Source organism: Glycine soja, chromosome 4, assembly GCF_004193775.1.
Source record: "Glycine soja cultivar W05 chromosome 4, ASM419377v2, whole genome shotgun sequence".
NCBI lineage: Eukaryota > Viridiplantae > Streptophyta > Magnoliopsida > Fabales > Fabaceae > Glycine > Glycine soja.
In genome coordinates this window covers 46874192-46892958 of record NC_041005.1, presented here as the reverse complement: position 1 = coordinate 46892958, position 18767 = coordinate 46874192, and the positions used below count along the sequence as shown (strand labels likewise).

At 36.1% G+C, this 18767-nt stretch overlaps 2 protein-coding genes across 3 annotated transcripts; one reads left to right on the top strand and one right to left on the bottom strand.

Annotated features, from left to right (window-relative positions):
* Positions 1-1395: 1395 nt before the first annotated feature.
* Positions 1396-8506, top strand: LOC114409981 (chaperone protein ClpC, chloroplastic-like). Of its 2 annotated transcripts, none has more exons than XM_028373690.1 (10): positions 1396-1496; positions 2632-3213; positions 3840-3955; positions 4068-4190; positions 4277-4462; positions 5173-5388; positions 5865-6082; positions 6405-6480; positions 6564-6653; positions 6918-8506. In XM_028373690.1, exons 2-10 carry the CDS (start codon positions 2649-2651, stop codon positions 8094-8096), a joined length of 2769 nt encoding a protein of 922 aa, XP_028229491.1. In that variant the 5' UTR covers positions 1396-1496; positions 2632-2648; the 3' UTR covers positions 8097-8506. The 2 variants fall into 2 exon arrangements, with proteins under 2 accessions (XP_028229491.1, XP_028229490.1); XM_028373689.1 differs by having other exon boundaries at positions 1463-1618.
* Positions 8507-11671: 3165 nt separating this feature from the next.
* Positions 11672-18397, bottom strand: LOC114409980 (dual specificity protein phosphatase PHS1-like). The gene is made up of 11 exons (XM_028373688.1): positions 18208-18397; positions 17933-18007; positions 17735-17868; positions 17143-17335; positions 16593-16769; positions 16324-16484; positions 14829-15885; positions 13852-13998; positions 13534-13761; positions 12611-12768; positions 11672-12297 (listed from the first exon to the last, which is right to left on the bottom strand). Exons 1-11 carry the CDS (start codon positions 18283-18285, stop codon positions 11937-11939), a joined length of 2769 nt encoding a protein of 922 aa, XP_028229489.1. The 5' UTR covers positions 18286-18397; the 3' UTR covers positions 11672-11936.
* Positions 18398-18767: the final 370 nt, after the last annotated feature.

Sequence of the window (18767 nt, the reverse complement as noted above, 5' to 3'; positions counted from 1 at the left end):
TCCAGTGATAATGAAGAAGCAAAAAATGACTTGATAAAATTAAAACAAGTAGTTCAAGAGAAATATATGTTTTTTTTAATAAGTCATTGCCCATGTTGTATAGAATTTCACATCAATATATTTTTTAGAATTAAATATTTTTGTCCTCACAATTTCCTATTTTTTGCTTTCAGTCCTTTTAATTTTTTTAATCTTTATAAATTATATTTATTTTGTTTTATAACGCTTTAGATAATTTTTTTTATTTGTTTAAAATGTTTTAAAGATTAAAATTAAAATAAACATAATTAATTAGGAAGGACTAAAAATAAAAATAATAGTTTTGTAAAGACAAAAAATGAAAATAAAATACTAAATTATAATAACAAAAAATAATTTAAATTTGATTTTTAATATTTTTTTCTATTATTTTAAAATTTAACAGAAATATACATTATTTATTCTGTTTCTTATAATGATCGTGTAAAAGAAAACATTTGTAAATAATTATCGCATTTTAGCTTTTCAATTTTTTCTATTATTTTAAACTATTTTTGTTCTTTGCATTGGATCCACGAGTCCAAGTTTCTATACATACTACCAGACATCGCCGGCAACAAAGGTTTTTCGAGGGTTGTTCAATGCTAACCTCAGCTTTTTCTTGACCCTTGTTTTGCCGGAAACGATCAAAATATAAAAGAAATAATAGGAAGGAGCAAAACATGAACCAATTAAGCACGTTAATTCGCACCTGCACCATTTGACCACGGAAACAAAAACAAACTCACTCCAAATAAACTCGCTTAAGTAAAGTAAAGTGGTATCGTCTACGTCTTTGCTACAGCAACGTAGATATTATTACTTGCATTTACTTAAAATCATCAACTCATAAGTCCGGCTTGGTTTTGCTTTGATACTGCAAAATTGATTTTAAATTTAGAATTAATTTTAGATATATTTTTATAGATTTGATTTTAGATTGGAGTAAAATTTAAAATTAATTAATAATTTTGAATTGTTTATATATTGGATCAAAATTTTTAATAAATTTTATTCATAACTTAATTTTATAATAAAACATTCACACATAAATCATCATGTTATTTCAAAATTAATTTTATGAACGGCATTTAAGCGCGTTTGATTCATGAATTGGCGTTTTATTAAGGCGGCGGGACAAAATAGTCATGAGGGCGAGTGAAAAAAATCAAGGGTTTGGGGGTGGGGTCCTGTAGCAGGCGCCCACGTGTCACGTTTGAAGACACAACCTGGAAACAATGGACGCATGAGATCAGATGAAAGAAGCAAGGAGAAATGATCGGGTGGGAGAGGGTGCACGAAATGTTACGGTAGATATTTTAAGATTGAGTTATCGATTAGAGATAGAGATATCTTGGAAAGGAGGGCAGGGGAAGGTTAGCGCCTATTCCTCACCACAATTTTATTCCTTCCTCTTCTCTTCTTCGCTCACTATATAATTCATTCATCTCTCTCTTTTCTCTTTTCAGCTACTTTAGGTCTCTCTCTCTTTCTTCTTTTCTTTAATACTTAATTCGTCTTTTTTATCTTTCTTTCTTTCTTTCCCCTTTTATATTTCTGGGTTCGATATTGTTATCGGTTTATTTGTGCACTACTTCCGGTGAGCTCCTTTTTTTGTAATTTGCATCCACTGTTGTGTGTTACTGTTAAGTTTGTTGGTTCGAAAGCTGCTTCAATTAGGTTTTAGAATTATCCTTTTGGTAGGTACTGTTTAGACCACCATGTGTTTGTTCAATTGTTCTTGCACGTGCAACTGCAGTTTATTCAGCTTGTCGATTCATTTATTGAGCTTTTTGGTTTTCTCAGCATAACTGTTGGTTTGTTCTTGTTAATTGTTTTGTCATCCGCTACTCTTTTCTTTCCATTTTTTTGTTTGTCGATTTTAATCATTCACTTTTCCGAGCTCAAACTATATGTTGTTATGATTTTGTTGTGGTGAGTCCTTTGCTGCTGGTGTTGATCTGTTAGTACTGCATTCCACTCCTCAGGCTTGTTATCTTTTTCAGGTTATTAAAGTGGGTATCAGCCATGGTTTCCCTTCTTGTCGGTTAGGTTTTACTTAAAAGAGAGGAAATGGAAGGTTGACAAGTTAGGAAGCAGAATGAGGATTTTTTTTTTTTTTTAATCTTTGAAGTGTCATTGCATGGCACTCAACTCTTGCCCAGGATATTTTTGTCTTTTGTTATAATGAACTTGAAAAAATGTCTCAAGAGATCATTTGAAGTAACCCTTGATTCCTCTTAGATATATCTATCTTAATATTGGCACTGTACCATGTTTATTTGAACTTCATTCCTATAAGTTTGGATTCATTTTGAAATTAGTTTGATTCTTGGCATTTGTTTGTTAAACTATTTAGCCAATATATTGTTCCTGTGAACTTTGGGATTTCTGTATTTTAGGATATTGATCCTTGTCATATATGTCTTTGTTGTTCATTCATGTATGTTCTGAAATGCTATCTTTTATGTCCAGCACACATTATGAAATTTTGTCCTAAATATTGATGTTCTGATTCTGTAAGCATAAAACTTGTTTGCATGCCTATCTGATTGCATTCTGTTGCTTCTGGTGTGTTACTTATTGGCTAATATGTTTCATCAAAACATGCAGCCGGCTATTCAGGAATCATGGCTAGGGTTTTGGCTCAGTCTATTAATGTCCCTGGTCTATTGGCTGAGCATAGGCATGGTCAGCAAAAGGAATCAGGAAAATTAAAAAGATCGACCAAAATGATGAGTGCTTTACGAACAAATGGATTAAGAATGTCAGGTTTCTCAGGGCTTCGTACTTTCAATCCTTTGGATACTATGTTGAGACCTGGAATAGATTTTCATTCTAAGGTATCCATTGCAACTTCTTCACGGCGAGCAAGAGCTACCAGATGCGTGCCCAAAGCCATGTTTGAGCGTTTCACTGAGAAAGCAATCAAAGTAATTATGCTAGCCCAGGAGGAAGCAAGACGTCTTGGTCACAATTTTGTTGGAACAGAGCAAATTCTATTGGGTCTTATCGGCGAAGGAACTGGTATTGCTGCTAAGGTGCTAAAGTCAATGGGGATCAACCTCAAAGATGCACGAGTGGAAGTAGAAAAAATAATTGGAAGGGGTAGTGGATTTGTGGCTGTTGAAATTCCGTTTACTCCCCGGGCAAAGCGTGTTTTAGAACTTTCACTGGAGGAAGCTCGCCAACTTGGTAAACATCTTTTTCACCTTCTTCCATTCTTTTCATATTACCTAATTTATACATGGCAAAAAGCATTAGTATCTTCAACAGAGGATTTTCCTCCTTTTTATCCATCTGCCTATTCTTATTAGTTTTCTCAATGTTTCTCTGGTGTAATTGTTACTCGAAATAAGGTAGAAGTGATGTGGCTATATTGGGTCTGTTATGTATATCTATTTTACTCATGGAGTCATCTTATGTTTTGACTACTTATAGAAGAGGAAGAACAAAGGATGGAGTGGAGGATTGAATAACCTACCCTATTATTATCACACTGCAAGTTACAGAAAAGGGAGAAAAAATCATGACCCATAATGATGCAAAACACTTCTCCTCCTATCTTGTCATAATTTTTTGCTTAATACTTCTAGTACATCTATCTAGTCAATTGCACCAAACCTGTTCATGCAGCGTGTGTGCCACCATTAAATGGTACTCTCTTGCTTTAAATGCATTTCAGCATTTGAAATTGAGTTGGAGGCAATGTTTTTTTTTTGGTGGCTTAATGCTTCTTTTTTTTTTGGGATAAAAAGTTATATTAAGTTGTAATATTTGAACTTGCTGGAACCCTGAGCTTTAACCCTTGATATTATCAGGTCACAATTATATTGGATCTGAGCACCTGCTTCTGGGTCTTCTTCGAGAGGGCGAGGGTGTAGCAGCACGTGTTCTGGAAAATCTGGGTGCTGATCCTACTAATATTCGCACACAGGCTAGTATTATGCCTTCATTTACCTTTTTACCACAAACTTCTGTTTACATGGAGACATTCTCTTTTAATCTGAAATTTGATGTTACTTACATTTTTTACTGCACGGGTACAGGTTATTCGCATGGTGGGTGAGAGTGCTGACAGTGTTACTGCTACTGTTGGCTCAGGAAGTAGTGGTAATAAGATGCCAACTTTGGAGGAGTATGGTACCAATTTGACCAAGCTAGCAGAAGAGGTAATGAAAGGTCACAGTTTTCTTCATGAAGATGGTAGATTATGCTTTATTGTGCATAAAAGCTTAATTTCTTGCCTGCTCCCCAGGGAAAATTGGATCCTGTTGTGGGAAGGCAGCCGCAAATTGAACGCGTGACTCAAATTTTAGGTCGTCGGACCAAAAATAATCCTTGTCTTATTGGAGAACCTGGTGTTGGGAAGACAGCAATTGCTGAAGGTCTTGCTCAGCGGATTGCTAATGGTGATGTACCTGAAACCATAGAGGGAAAAAAGGTTTGTAGAAATCATTTTACCTCTGTTCTTAAAATTGGTGTTAAGTTTTGGGGTTTCATGGTCTCCTTTTGGCTGCTATTTACATGTTCAACTTGCTGGATTTGTGTAAAGTCATTCTAAAACAGTCTCATTTTTTTTTATATATATTTGTGGACTTTTATTACATGTTGACAACAATGATTTTTTATGGCAACAAGATGGTCAAACCAGTATCTAGGGCATGCTGTCTCATTTTCAATCATAGATGGTTGTATGATATTAATTTCATGCTGGCATTTCAGGTTACAACAGGTGTTATTTAAAATTATTGGTTATGTGGGTGTTCAGTATGATTTGACAAGTCCTAACTCTTGAATAATGTGAATCTGTTCTTTGCTCAATTATATTTGGCATACAATAGTCTGTTTTGGACATGTTTAAGGTAATGGCACATAAGTTGGTAATCACTTGTCTTTTAGCCATTGTTCAGGATTATCGAAGCCCCCCTCCCTCTCCCCATGCAAAGGCTTGAAGGGTGGGCAATGCACTGGCAAATTTTCACCATAGCCTGAAAATTTATTTTTAATATAAAATAATGAGGCCAGCAAGGCCCAAAGTCCTAATTATTTGACTAAGGAAGCCCCCAATTTTACCATAAACTGTTGGGTGAAGGCATATGAATGGTTTGATATCCAACATATTAATAGTGTACTTTGTTCTGATTGGATTAGGTCATAACCCTTGACATGGGTCTGCTTGTTGCCGGAACTAAATATCGTGGTGAGTTTGAGGAGAGGTTGAAGAAACTGATGGAAGAAATCAAACAAAGTGATGAGATAATACTTTTTATCGATGAAGTGCACACTTTGATTGGAGCAGGAGCAGCGGAAGGGGCTATTGATGCTGCTAACATACTAAAGCCAGCTCTTGCAAGAGGTGAACTACAGGTAGTACTCTCCCCTGACATGTTCAAAATGGGTTTTCTGCTTGCTGATTCTGACCTTGAAGTCAATATAATATGTAAAGAGGGAGAAAGAATGAGTCTGGTCATTCAATGTTCATAAACAGTTAAAGCTGTTGGGAGATATTTAATAGGTATGCTATGGGTTAGCTAGCAAATCTCAGTTCTAACATATAGTCAGGAGTTATTGCTGGCTTGTAGTCAGAATTAAATAATATGCTGAAGGTTCAAAACTAGTATTGCAATTTTTAATCTGAAAATTCAAGTTTGGCATTTCCGACAGTTTCAATCTGTGGGTCGATAATATATTACATAATTGTTGTTGTAAAGCTAATTAAAGGTTTTTATGCCTATACTGAACTCACTTTAATGAACATCTTGTAGAATGTAGATTATTAAACTATATTTTTAATTCAATTGCTACTGCTGGCATTGTACTCATGTGTTTAAATATTTTTGTAGTGTATTGGAGCCACAACATTAGACGAGTATAGGAAGCACATTGAAAAAGATCCTGCTTTGGAGAGACGATTCCAGCCCGTTAAAGTGCCAGAGCCAACTGTAGATGAAACCATACAAATACTGAAGGGACTTAGAGAGCGATATGAAATTCACCACAAGCTCCGCTATACTGATGAGGCTCTTGTAGCTGCTGCACAGCTGTCGTACCAGTATATCAGGTTTGTCATTATTCATTTCTCTGCTCCTTCTCTAACATTAAATGTCTTTGTACTGCTATAGACATTTTAATTTATTTTCAACATTGCATGTTTAAATTGGAAGTTTTCCACTGAATTAAGCTGATGTGTTTGTTAGACTTCTGGAATTTTGCATCAGCAGCAGCCCACTTTGAATTGTTTTACATTAGTTATTTGTGTTGGAATATATTATAGCCGTTCGATTGATATCTAGGTTAATTAAAATGCTCATGCTATCCTTTTTAATACTACCTGTATATCTTAACCAAATATTTCCCCTTATATGATAATGTTGCCCCTGCAGTGATCGATTTTTGCCCGACAAAGCTATAGATTTGATTGATGAAGCTGGTTCACGAGTCCGGCTTCAACATGCACAGGTATATCATTTGTCTACCCTTCAACTAGCAGTTCTAGCTTCTATAATTGAGCTAATTTGGGCTGTAACTTTATGTACTTCCAGTTACCTGAAGAAGCAAGAGAACTTGACAAGGAGGTCAGGCAGATTATTAAGGAGAAAGAAGAAGCTGTTCGCAACCAAGATTTTGAAAAGGTAATGTCTCTAACTGAAAACTTAACATGTAGAGTTTTACTGAAACATGAGCAAACCCTAAGAGAATGATCAGCTTTTTATCAATTATAATTATAAATTGGCTTCTGATGCTAGTAAGCTTGTTGGTTTTAAAAAATGTTGTAGTAGTATAAGCCCCCCTACTCCCCAAAAAAGAAAAGAACAGTCTAATGGTTGTTTCCTTTGTCAACTGTACAATTTTTTTGCCAATAGTTTGTAGGTTGATGTATGTGATTTTCTGAATAGGCTGGAGAGCTACGAGATAGAGAGATGGATCTTAAGGCACAGATCTCAACACTTGTAGAGAAAGGTAAGGAGATGAGCAAGGCAGAGAGTGAGGCAGGGGATGCAAGTCCTGTTGTGACTGAAGCTGACATACAGCATATTGTCTCATCTTGGACTGGTATTCCTGTTGAGAAAGTCTCAACAGATGAATCAGATCGCCTCCTCAAGATGGAAGAGACTTTACATAAGCGGGTCATTGGTCAGGATGAAGCAGTTAAAGCCATTAGTCGGGCTATCCGTCGAGCTCGGGTTGGATTAAAGAACCCTAATCGTCCTATTGCCAGCTTCATCTTTTCTGGTCCAACTGGTGTGGGGAAGTCTGAGTTGGCCAAAGCATTGGCTGCATACTACTTCGGCTCCGAAGAAGCTATGATCCGGCTTGACATGAGTGAATTCATGGAAAGGCACACTGTCTCCAAACTTATTGGTTCACCTCCTGGATATGTTGGTTACACTGAAGGTGGTCAATTGACCGAGGCAGTTCGGCGTCGTCCTTACACTGTTGTACTATTTGATGAGATTGAGAAAGCCCATCCTGATGTGTTCAACATGATGCTTCAGATCCTGGAAGATGGAAGACTAACAGACAGTAAGGGCAGAACGGTGGATTTCAAGAACACACTTCTTATAATGACATCAAATGTTGGAAGCAGTGTGATTGAGAAAGGAGGCCGCAAAATTGGATTTGATCTGGATTATGATGAGAAGGATAGCAGTTATAACAGAATCAAGAGCCTGGTAACCGAGGAGCTAAAACAATACTTCAGGCCAGAATTTTTGAATAGGTTGGATGAAATGATCGTCTTCAGGCAGCTCACAAAACTGGAGGTGAAGGAGATTGCTGACATAATGCTCAAAGAGGTGTTTGAAAGACTGAAGGTGAAAGATATTGAACTTCAAGTGACAGAAAGATTTAGGGACAGAGTGGTGGAGGAAGGTTATAACCCTAGTTATGGAGCTAGACCTCTAAGAAGAGCCATAATGCGACTTTTGGAGGACAGCATGGCTGAGAAGATGCTTGCCAGAGAGATCAAAGAGGGTGACTCTGTTATAGTGGATGTTGATTCTGACGGTAATGTGATTGTGCTCAATGGTAGCAGCGGAGCCCCCGAGTCCTTGCCAGAGGCACTTCCTGTATAAGGTGCGGTTAATTGGCCAATACTATGTACTTAATTTGTTTAAACCATAGTCATAGTATGCTTTACTTGTCAATGTACCTAAAATTTTCAATTGGATACTGGTAGGCCTCATCATGTTTGCCTATAGTCAAGCAAATCAATTCAGAAAAAGGGGGGGGGGGGGGGGGATAAGGAAAAACTGAAAAATGATCTGTGGGGAAGGTGAAAATAGTGCCGTATTTGGTATAACTTTGGCATCAATGAACTATTCTGTCGGAAGCTGGGGTGCTTTTATGTTTCCACTAGTTTGACTACGATGTAATATCCTAGCATTACTGTAAATGTTCCTTGTGGCGCGTTCATTGCTTGAGATTGCAACATGTAATGACAGGATTCTTGCATAATAATGACAGGTTTAGGGTATTAGATCAATTTGAAACGACACTCGCCCAAATCATCCTATACACAAGTTTAAAATGTAGTGTGGATGCGGAGTGAACCAATGTGATTCATGTATTATATCTGTAAACGTTCCAAGGACGGGTAATGCAATACTAGAGCTTAAAAAATATAACTAACAAATGAAGGCCAAGACCAAGATGCAAGATTTTGTGCATGTTTGTTTCCCGATAAAACCTTGGCCGCATGAATTCCAATGCGTCTAAACGGAAAAGATATACTAAGGCTGTTGTGGGCAAACTGAGTTTCGAGGGGCCTCAACGGTACCCCAAACATGCCTTAAGCCAGCACAATCCTTAAGTAACTTCCCTAGTCCCTTTTTCGCTATCTCCTACGTCCTAACCTCTTGGACCAAAAATAAACAAAAAACAATATCAATTTGAAATCCTTCAATTATAATATGGAAAATGTTATTTAGTATGAATGGAAATTCGTACTAAATACACGAATGACATGATTTGTCTGATGTGGAAGGCAATCTTCTTCAGGTCTCGCAATCTTCGTTGGTTAATATCGAAACACAGTAAGCAATAGCACTACCGTAAACCCCTAAGCAATAGCAACCCGTAAGCCCCTTCATGCGATTATTTGCCTATTGTGCTTTCCCCTTCAACAATTAGAATTCCAATCGATGCGTTCATACGGTTGAGAAGCAGTTAGACAAAGTTAGATTTAGATCTCTGCCTTCTCAACCTATTTATGCTGTCAAATTTTAACCAATTAAGAAGCAAAGTTAGACTTAGATCTCAAATTTGTGAAAGAAAGATTAGAAAGCTTTGAAAAGGCAATATGCAACACAACGCCTAACGAGAAAATTTACCATTTTGCTGGGAGTAATTATTATCAGGTTTGTTTTGGTGGGATACCTTTCAGGATAAGCAGGATTTAATTACAAAAGAGTTATGTGTTTCAATTTTTTTTCTTTAAATATTTTATAAAATAACTACATGTCATCTTTCGTGTGTTTTACATTCTAGAATTTTATACTACATAGCATTATTGATTATTTTTTAGATAAGAAATCGTGACAGAAACTAACGGTTGTGATCCCAATCAGGTTGGCATCACAACAACCACCAACGAAGTCCTGTACAGAACGAATGCATTAATCGAAAGAGAGAAGAAAAGACCATACAAGAAAAGGAAGGGGGGGGGGGGGGGGGTGGATAACCTAACCCTTGGTAGAAAAGGCAAAGTTCTAACTAAACTGTTAAGAAAATGAAATCTGATAATTTTCATTGATATGAAATAGTGAATAAATACATAATCCTCTCTACCATCTTTTCATGATTATTGAGGATAAAATATCAAAACAGAATCACAAAATAAAAAAAGGAGGAAATATATAGGAATTTAGATCAATTACAATTTAAATTCAAATCATATCTAATCCCTACAATTAATCGATTCTAACACCCCCTCTCAAGTTGGTATATGGATGTCACATACTCTCAACTTGTCAAGAAAATTACTAAGGGTCTTTTTAAACTTACACACCAAAGAAATATTTGAGTACTTTGGTATACCGGGAGGAGGATCCATATAAACTTCTTCCATTAAATCTCCATGTGAAAAATCATTTTTACATCGAATTGAAGAAGTGACCAATCTTGATTTGCTGCTAATGATAATAACACCCTCACCGTATTGAGCTTTGCAACTGGTGCAAAGGTTTCTTGGTAATCAACCCCAAAGGATTGAGTGTAATCCCTTGCAATTGGTGCAAATGTTTCTTGGTAATCAATCCCAAATCAACCCCAAAAGATTGAGTGTAACCCCTTGCAACTGGTGCAAAGGTTTCTTGGTAATCAACCTCAAAGGATTGAGTGTAACCCCAATGCCTATGACCTCTGATCTTGTTCTTTGCATTTAGGGCCCATTCATTATAATTTGTACCATCAAGATATTCAGGTGTAAGGATTGAAGACAGATCCTGCATATGTGGAGTAGAATCTGATTTATTTGACTCATCCTTCATTTTCATAGTCAGAAGCTAATATCCAATTCCTAAAGAAGAGAGATAATTGGAGTTGGCTCTGATACCATATTAAGAAAATGGTATCATAATAATTACATTAATTATACATAAATAGAGGATTTTTTGTTTCCACTAAATCAAAGATAATATTCCTATAAATTGTAATTAATACTAAAATCAGAATATTAATTCTAATTTTCAACACTCCCCCTCAAGCTGAAGTTTACTAAGCAATCAACTTGTTACAAGAAAATTTATTCCCACTAATAAACAAAAAAACAACAAAAATGGAGTTTCACAAATAAACATTTGAAGGACAACTCAGGGATGTTGACGAAGTTGGGGAATATTGCTTGAAAAAGATAGAGCTAGAAAACACATCAGTCTTAGAAGGTTCAAAGCAAGTTCCGACTTTCTTAAAACCAAGAGGCGGAAGCTTCAGAACCAATGGTGGAGACTCAACAGGGGAATAGAGAAAAAAGAACAACAGAAACAAAATCGGAGGAAAACAAGCACCATGGTGGTAGTGGGTGCACTTAGATTGCACCGGAGAGGAGCAGATTTGACAAAATGTGAAAAGATTAACAAAGATGGCCAAAGAAGGTGGTTGCACGTGGTAGCTCTGATGGCGCGGGAGAAAAGTGGGCTTGATCGACGATGAAGAGACGAGTTTGATGGTACTAGCAATGACAGCTTCTGCACAACGAAATATGATTCCCCGGATAAGAACACTCGCCAGAAAAGTTGTTGGAAAACAGAAACAGTTCGTTGGAGGAAGGGCAACGAGTTGAATGGTATACCAAAAACTGGAAAAAGAATGATAGAAGAAAGGCAGCGAGCAAAAGGGCTCACCAGGGATAATCGGTCCCCAATGAGGGACGGTTTTTCCTTATTCCCTCAACCTGACTCTGATGCCATGTAAAGAAAATGAAATTTGGTAATTTTCATTGATATGAAACAGCGAATAAATACATAATCCTCTCTATCATCTTTCCATGATTATTGAGAACAAAATATCAAAACAGAATCACAAAATAAAAAAAGGAGAAAATATATAGGAATTTAAATTCAAATCATATCTAATCCTTATAATTAATGGATTCTAACATAAACCTGTAACAGGGGAAATCTTGTCTATCCTGTAAAAAAAAAAAATTGTAATATATGTAATGAATTTTTCCCCTTCAATTCAATGATTCAAAACTAATGAGGAAGAGATCAACAAAGCAAGTTTTACCTTTCTTAATAAAGTGTTTTCCATTTATACATCAAGAAATGGAATCCTAATATCCATCTAAATGAAATCACTAACTAAACTAAGCAATCAATCAATCCCACTTCCAAACAACTATTTTACTCCCACTCAATCTATAACATGAAAAATAAAATATTGAAGGAATGTTCCTTAATATTTGCAAGAGAAATCTATGCTTCTATCGTTGAATGAGACTTCCTTGGTTTGGGACTGACACTCCCACCATGGCTAATCTTCAAAGTTGTTAATGCCTTCTGGATCTCGATTGTCATGGCACTATCTACGCTCCCTGATGACAGCTTTTTGTGTGATTTCTGAAGATGTAGTTTAAGCGAGCTACTGCTTAGTCCAGTATTCTTGCCACAGATGGGGCAATTTTTCATCATTGGTTTCCGTTGCTGCCATTCCATTGAAACCTTCCCGTGCAGTTTCTGGTCCAGATCAAGTAAGATCTTTGCAAAACCATCGTTAGGCTGAGATCGGCGATGAACTCGTTTTAGAGCATTCCATGCTTCTAACAAAGTGAATTTCCTACAGACAAAAGCTTTTAGTTCCTAAACTGTCCCAAGTGTTAGAAGCAGTGATACTCTTTAACTATCAAGGAACACAAACTTAGAGTTGCAATTGTTCCACATGCTGAATAATAATACTTCATTGCACCTAACCATGTAGATAATCTATAATCATGAAAAAAAATAGTTTACTAACTGAAAAACCGTAATAATATTTGCTATTAAGGTTTGATTATTTAATTACAATTATCATGTTGATTGGTTATGGAGGGTCAGCTCCATAGCAACCTCAGTTTCAATAATCACATATGATTATTTATATTTTTACTTACTTTCTAAGCATCAGGTAAGCAAGGACCAAAGTAGCACTTCTGCTTTTCCCCTCGAAGCAATGAACTAAAACACTGTGACCAGCTTGTTCAACATAATCTATAAAATCACAGGCCTCTTCAAATATGCTGCTGATGTTAGAATCTTCATCGTCACATACCTGTTCAAATGGGAGATTGAAGAGAACCAATGTTAACAATTATTCTTGAACAGAACCTTATTTTAAAAATGCAATTGACCAATATTGGGTTATTTATGCAGGAATGGAAAAAATAACGGAAAACCGAACAATTATACAATATTTGTCTTATGTAACACGATAACTTAATTATCAGAAAAAAAAACATTATAAATAATCACAATTACAAGCATAAATTATATCATGATTAAAAGAGAAAATGAACCATATATACTGGACTAAAGATAAGACCACCCGTGGTCCCATGGGCAGGCAGTAGCACCTAACAGCTCAAGCATTTGAGGAGGGTTTATGTAACTTGCACCCTTGGCCCAAGGGTTTATCTCATATTTCGTAAGGATTCCCACTTAAAGACCAAAAGAACATTAAATTTTAGCACAAACTAAGATAAAAACTAGAGCCTTGTCTACACTTGAAGCCTAAAGATATCTCATGTAAGGGTTGTGTTGGAGATGAAAAATATTCGTGAGCATGCATCTTAAACTTGGACTTTTTGAATGAATGGAACATCAAATTGTATTTGGAAACTCATGAAGTAATTAAAGCAAGAAGCAAATAGAAGCTTAAAGCTCCAATCCAACACAAAAACTGGATTAATCCTGCCCAAAAATGCATGTATGATTAATAAAAATGCACAGTCGGACATTAAGCATTAAGTCAATTGATTCTGACACAAACTTAACCTCTAATAATGGGGTAAAAAGTAGACATGAGAGTACAACTTACAGAGAAATTTTTGTACGTGAATAGATCAGGAAATTGAGAATCTGATTGGCCAATTTCATTTGTACACAAACATAAAATATGCGTGATTCCCAAGCGTTGCAGTGTGTATGTAGATCTTGCAGCCAGTGCTCCACCAATGAACAGACTATTTGTAACCGCAGATGGTCTCTCTGTATTTGCAGCCTCAGATATCAAGGCAATCCTCTCAAGGATATGCTCAAGTCTGACCTGAAGGTCAATGGAGTAAATTCTTTATTCATGTATCCTCCATAATGAGTCCAACATATTATTTCTGCATACTAATTTAAATTGGCATACCTTCAGTTCGTATGCATCAACAACAGTGTTGTTATCACTACCCTCGAAAAATCCTGTGTTAAAATTGTGCTCCAAACATAACTTGACAGCATCATTTTTAAGCATTTCATTCCACTGTTCCAATTCTTTATTGGATTCTGAGTCAACCTGAAAATCATGATAAAGTATAGGACAGGAGATAAAAAGGGAATGTGTGGTAAAATGCAGTTTTACTTGGCAAAGACAGGGTAGTTACAACACTTCTATCACCTTTTTTGTCAATCACTTGAGATACATGATTGTGTATGACATTTGCACATGCAGGACATAAGAAAACTAGAAGACATTATATTTCGAGGAAACCCACGTTTTCAATGTACTGGTAATTTATGACATCATCTATGTCACACTGTAATTACATCAATTAGAAGATAACAACAAGAGCAAAAGGTCAGAGTAACCTGTTTCTCCAAAATAACTGAAACTGATTCACCAAAATTCATGCTCACATTCTCAAAAGCGACAAGAGTACATCCTTGTCAGAATCTTAAATACTGTCCTATGTTTTGTGAATTTACACTAACCACCCCTGAAGGTTTTGTGAATTTACACAAACACCCCCTGCTTTTTTAACCTTTACAATAACCTTCCTTTAGGGGAGTCTGGTATAATATTTTTCACACAATTAAGGGGAGTTAGTGTAATGTATAAAGGAATATCAGAGTATATTTTTCAAAAATTAAGGGGGTTAGTGTATGAGTAGAAAAAAGGAAGTGTTTGTGTAATTTCACAAAACATCAGGGATAGTTAGTGTAATTTACTCTAATTGATTTTGTGCAGATAGAATTGCAATAAAATTATCTTTACTTCACACAACAACCAATATGACAATTGCTGATTATTTATGATCTATCCATAAAAAAAGAAAGAAATGCACCAAAACAACTTCACTGCATCATTGGAACCAAAACCATGAATTATGCTACCTAGAGACCAACCTTGGCAAATTTATGTAAGTCACGGAGCTTAGTTGTCAAGCGGAGACCACGATGTGACTCCACGCTTCCTTTAGAGTGTTTTCCATGCCAACCTTCTCTTGACATGGAAGAAGCAGAGTCGCAACAATCTCTATTGCCTGAAGACGATGATGTCCTTGGAGCGGTTCTCTGAGATTCTGAATCACTACAATCTTGATGGACATCATTAGAAAGCCTTTCCTTACTAGATGGAGAGGGACAACTACCCACAACTGTGGGTGAAGGTGAGTCAGGAACCACTGCATCCTCTTTTTCAGACTCCCCTGATGATATTTTGCCTATAGTATTCATAAATGATCTTAACAAATTATCAAGTTTTTGATGCAGTGTGAGTAGGAATATGTGGAATCCCTGCAGATCCCTAAGAGCAGCACGAAAACCACTACGGAACGCATGAACTACTGATGTTACATCAGTAGTATGAACATCAATGATTGTATTTGTGTCTTCTGGATGAGGGAATCCTAGTCTCCCTCCGGTTATATCATGTAACAGGTTAGAGGAAAACTCTGAGCTATTGAGTAGTAACTCGACCAACTTAGGATAATTAACCTGGTCATCTGCACGTTTTCCAGCAGGGGGTCGACGAGGAACACCAGAATCAATGGCCACAATAAAGTCAGTAAGCATTAATTCTAATGACATTTGACTTTTAAAACTCATGTCAGAAAGACCAGAGCATTGTGATACCAGTCCAGAATTATGAGAATTCAATCTACCATCCATTGAAGTTGACCTTTTTTCTTTTTGAGGTGTCCTACTCACTCGCTGTCCATATGTGTTCATTGCAGAATCAGGAGTTTCTCCTGCTGTATCTGTATTTGAGATAATCTTCTCAGCCAATAATAAATTTGCAGAGTTCCCACGCCATCTAAGCTGCCGGCAAGGGAGCCTATCTTCATTTCTGATGACAAGGTCCAGCAACATTATCCTGCCAAGGGCTGCTGATGTTCGTTCTGCAAATTCCTGTGATTCAAATGCTCTAGAGCTTTCAAGCAAGGGTGAACCGTGCACATAACTGCAAGAAGATGATTACCATGTTAATTGCTTTTCTGTGAAATAGAGATAATGGATTTGATTTGAATTTTTTTTATAAAAAAAAGATGGGATTTGATTTAACTTAAAAATGACAACAAAAGTGTCATAGTTTAAATACTACTCCAACTTCCGCTATATTTCACTCCACCACATATGAAGGACACAAAAAGAAATAGTTATATCTTGCTGATTACCAAAAGCTGCCATTATTTATTGAGATTTATATGGCAATGTTATTTCTTGGATTGTTGCATTATCTCGGATATAAGAATTAAGATGATAACATAGCACGCCACAATTTGAAATTATCCCATCAAGCCCAATCATGATTTGTTCCATGAAACAAATAGAACAAGGCAAGCAAGATGTCTTCTGCTGCCATGGTATAAACCTTATTGGCACTAGATTTGAATCATACCTCATAAACATGAGACATCGGCTAAGTTCAAGTGCTTCCAAAAGTTCTGTGCATGTCATTTCACCAACTTCATCGGTTGTAGAACTTGCAGCATCCCTTGCTTTTTCTGTAGCTTCCTTTATCTGGGTCCACTCTAAACTTGTATTGTGGATGACTCTAGCCTTGTATTCCCAATAAAAGTAAAGAATGAATTTAGCAGAAATATAGATTGACACTCTAAGCCTACACAATTCAGAATGTCAATTAGATAAAAAAATATAAAAACTAACCTGCGGAGTTTGGACTCCCAACCATTTGGCAAATTCGTAACCAAGACGTTCGGATTGTGTTGCCATTCTTGAAGACGATATCTTTATAACAGCGGCTGCTTCTTTTGAAGAGGCATCGTCGTTCCCAAGACCATTGAAAAAGGCAAAGAAGACTACCCCTCCAGAATTTACTGTTACCTATGCACAGACAAATGAGAAGAGACAGAGCCACAGGTAAAGAAAAATAAAATAAACCATTTATGCAGACGCTCGTGTACTTCAAAAGAAAAATAAAACACAATTATTACAACATAACATTGATTTTTTCAAGTCAAACCATCACACAGGAAATGCTTGATGCAACAAAAAAAAAATCAATTATCAGAACAGGTGTTGATGTTATATGGAAGCAGCTAACAAAAAATATATTGGACATAACTATATTTCTTTATAAACATTAAAAAAAAAACAATGATCATTAACATGCTGAAATAAAAATCACATGCTTTTCATCTGTATATCTAACTCTTTGGAGCTTGAACATTGAAGCTATTTGCATGTTGACACAAACCTCAAGAACACGGTTCATTTCATCCTCAGAATGTTCATTGCTGCTAGTGTGCTCAGTGTGGTGAAGTGAAGAGAGTCTGTCCCAAGAAAATGAGCTCGACTCAATGTCCAACATTTCAGCTTTACCAAGCCTCTCCCACAAACTAATCTCTGTTTGCTGATCATTCTTCGTGTCCTCAATAGATTCTCCCGGGCTGAACAAAAATTAAATCATCCTTAACAACCACTTCAGAAAGCATACTAAATTCATAAAAAAAGGAAACTCCTCCAACATACCCCGTTTACCACTCCCCTTCCAAAAAAACTTCAAGTCCGGTTAATTTGAGAAAGCATGTTTCTAGTTTTACTTCTCATTTTAACAAATAATGACAAATTGATTTGGCTGCTTCCTATTCAAAATTTTGAACATAGTAAACAAAAGTGATATCAACGTGACATTTTTGTAATTATTTATGAAAAGGAGAAATATAACCAAAAAACCATTTTTCTCAAAACCAAACATCTCCTTGGTATCAGCCTATTACATTTCATGCTCAATGACAATTATGAAAAACTGTACAAATGCAATTGATGGAGAAGAAAGAGAAGGGAACCTAGAAGGCATGCTCGAAGAACGGTGAGGGAAGCCAGAAGTGCGACAGTTGGAAGTGCGTTTACGAACTAATTGGAGCCATTGCGCGAACATAGATGCAGGCCCTGCTGTGATGTCTCCCAACATGTGCAAAACCTGCATTCACCAAAACAAGTTTTAATCTTTTTCAATGCAGAGAGAACCCAATTGAAAAAAATACCTTGTATGTAACGCTTAGAGCTAAAGGGGCCTCAGCCTCCTCCTCCTTTTCCACTTCACCTTTACCCTGCAATTCCTACTCCCACAAGTAAATTTCAAAACATGGGTTAGGACTACGAGTGAATTTGATGATCACACACACACACACACACACACACACACACACTCAATGCATCTATGTAAACACGATCTAGATTAACACGAGTTTCTTTTTTTGTTTTTCATTTATATAAGCAAATGAGAGTGAAAAGAAAAGAAAAAAAAAAGGGTTTAAACCTGCGTTTGGTTTTGGTTTTGGTTTTGGAAGGAGTTGGTGATTGCCGCGGGATCCTGCTTTTGCTGCTCTTTGGCCATCTTGTTTGGTATTAAAAAAAAATGGTTTTGGTGAGAGTGCGAAAAACTGCTCGGAATGTCTTTCTCAAGAATGGAGGGAAACAGAGTGTGTGTGTGTCTACAAACAGGTAAATAGACCGAATAAGATAATATTAATAGGTGCCCTAAGAAAGAAAGGTCGTCAAAAAAATATATGATAATCTATTATGGACTTTTTTAAATATTCCAAGAACATGTAATAAATAATATACTCTCTCCGTGTCATTATAATCATAATGGAAGAAAAAAAATTATCCCAACATTTTAAATTTTTAATATAACATTAGTTATTTTTTTTATTTATATTTCTTACATATTAATAATAAACTACAAAATTTAAAAATAAATTAATGACAATATAAAATTAATTTTATAAAATTATCACTCTCTTATATTTATTCATTATTTTTTCTTAATCTATATAAAATAATCTAAGACAATAATTAATATTTTGAGATGGAAAA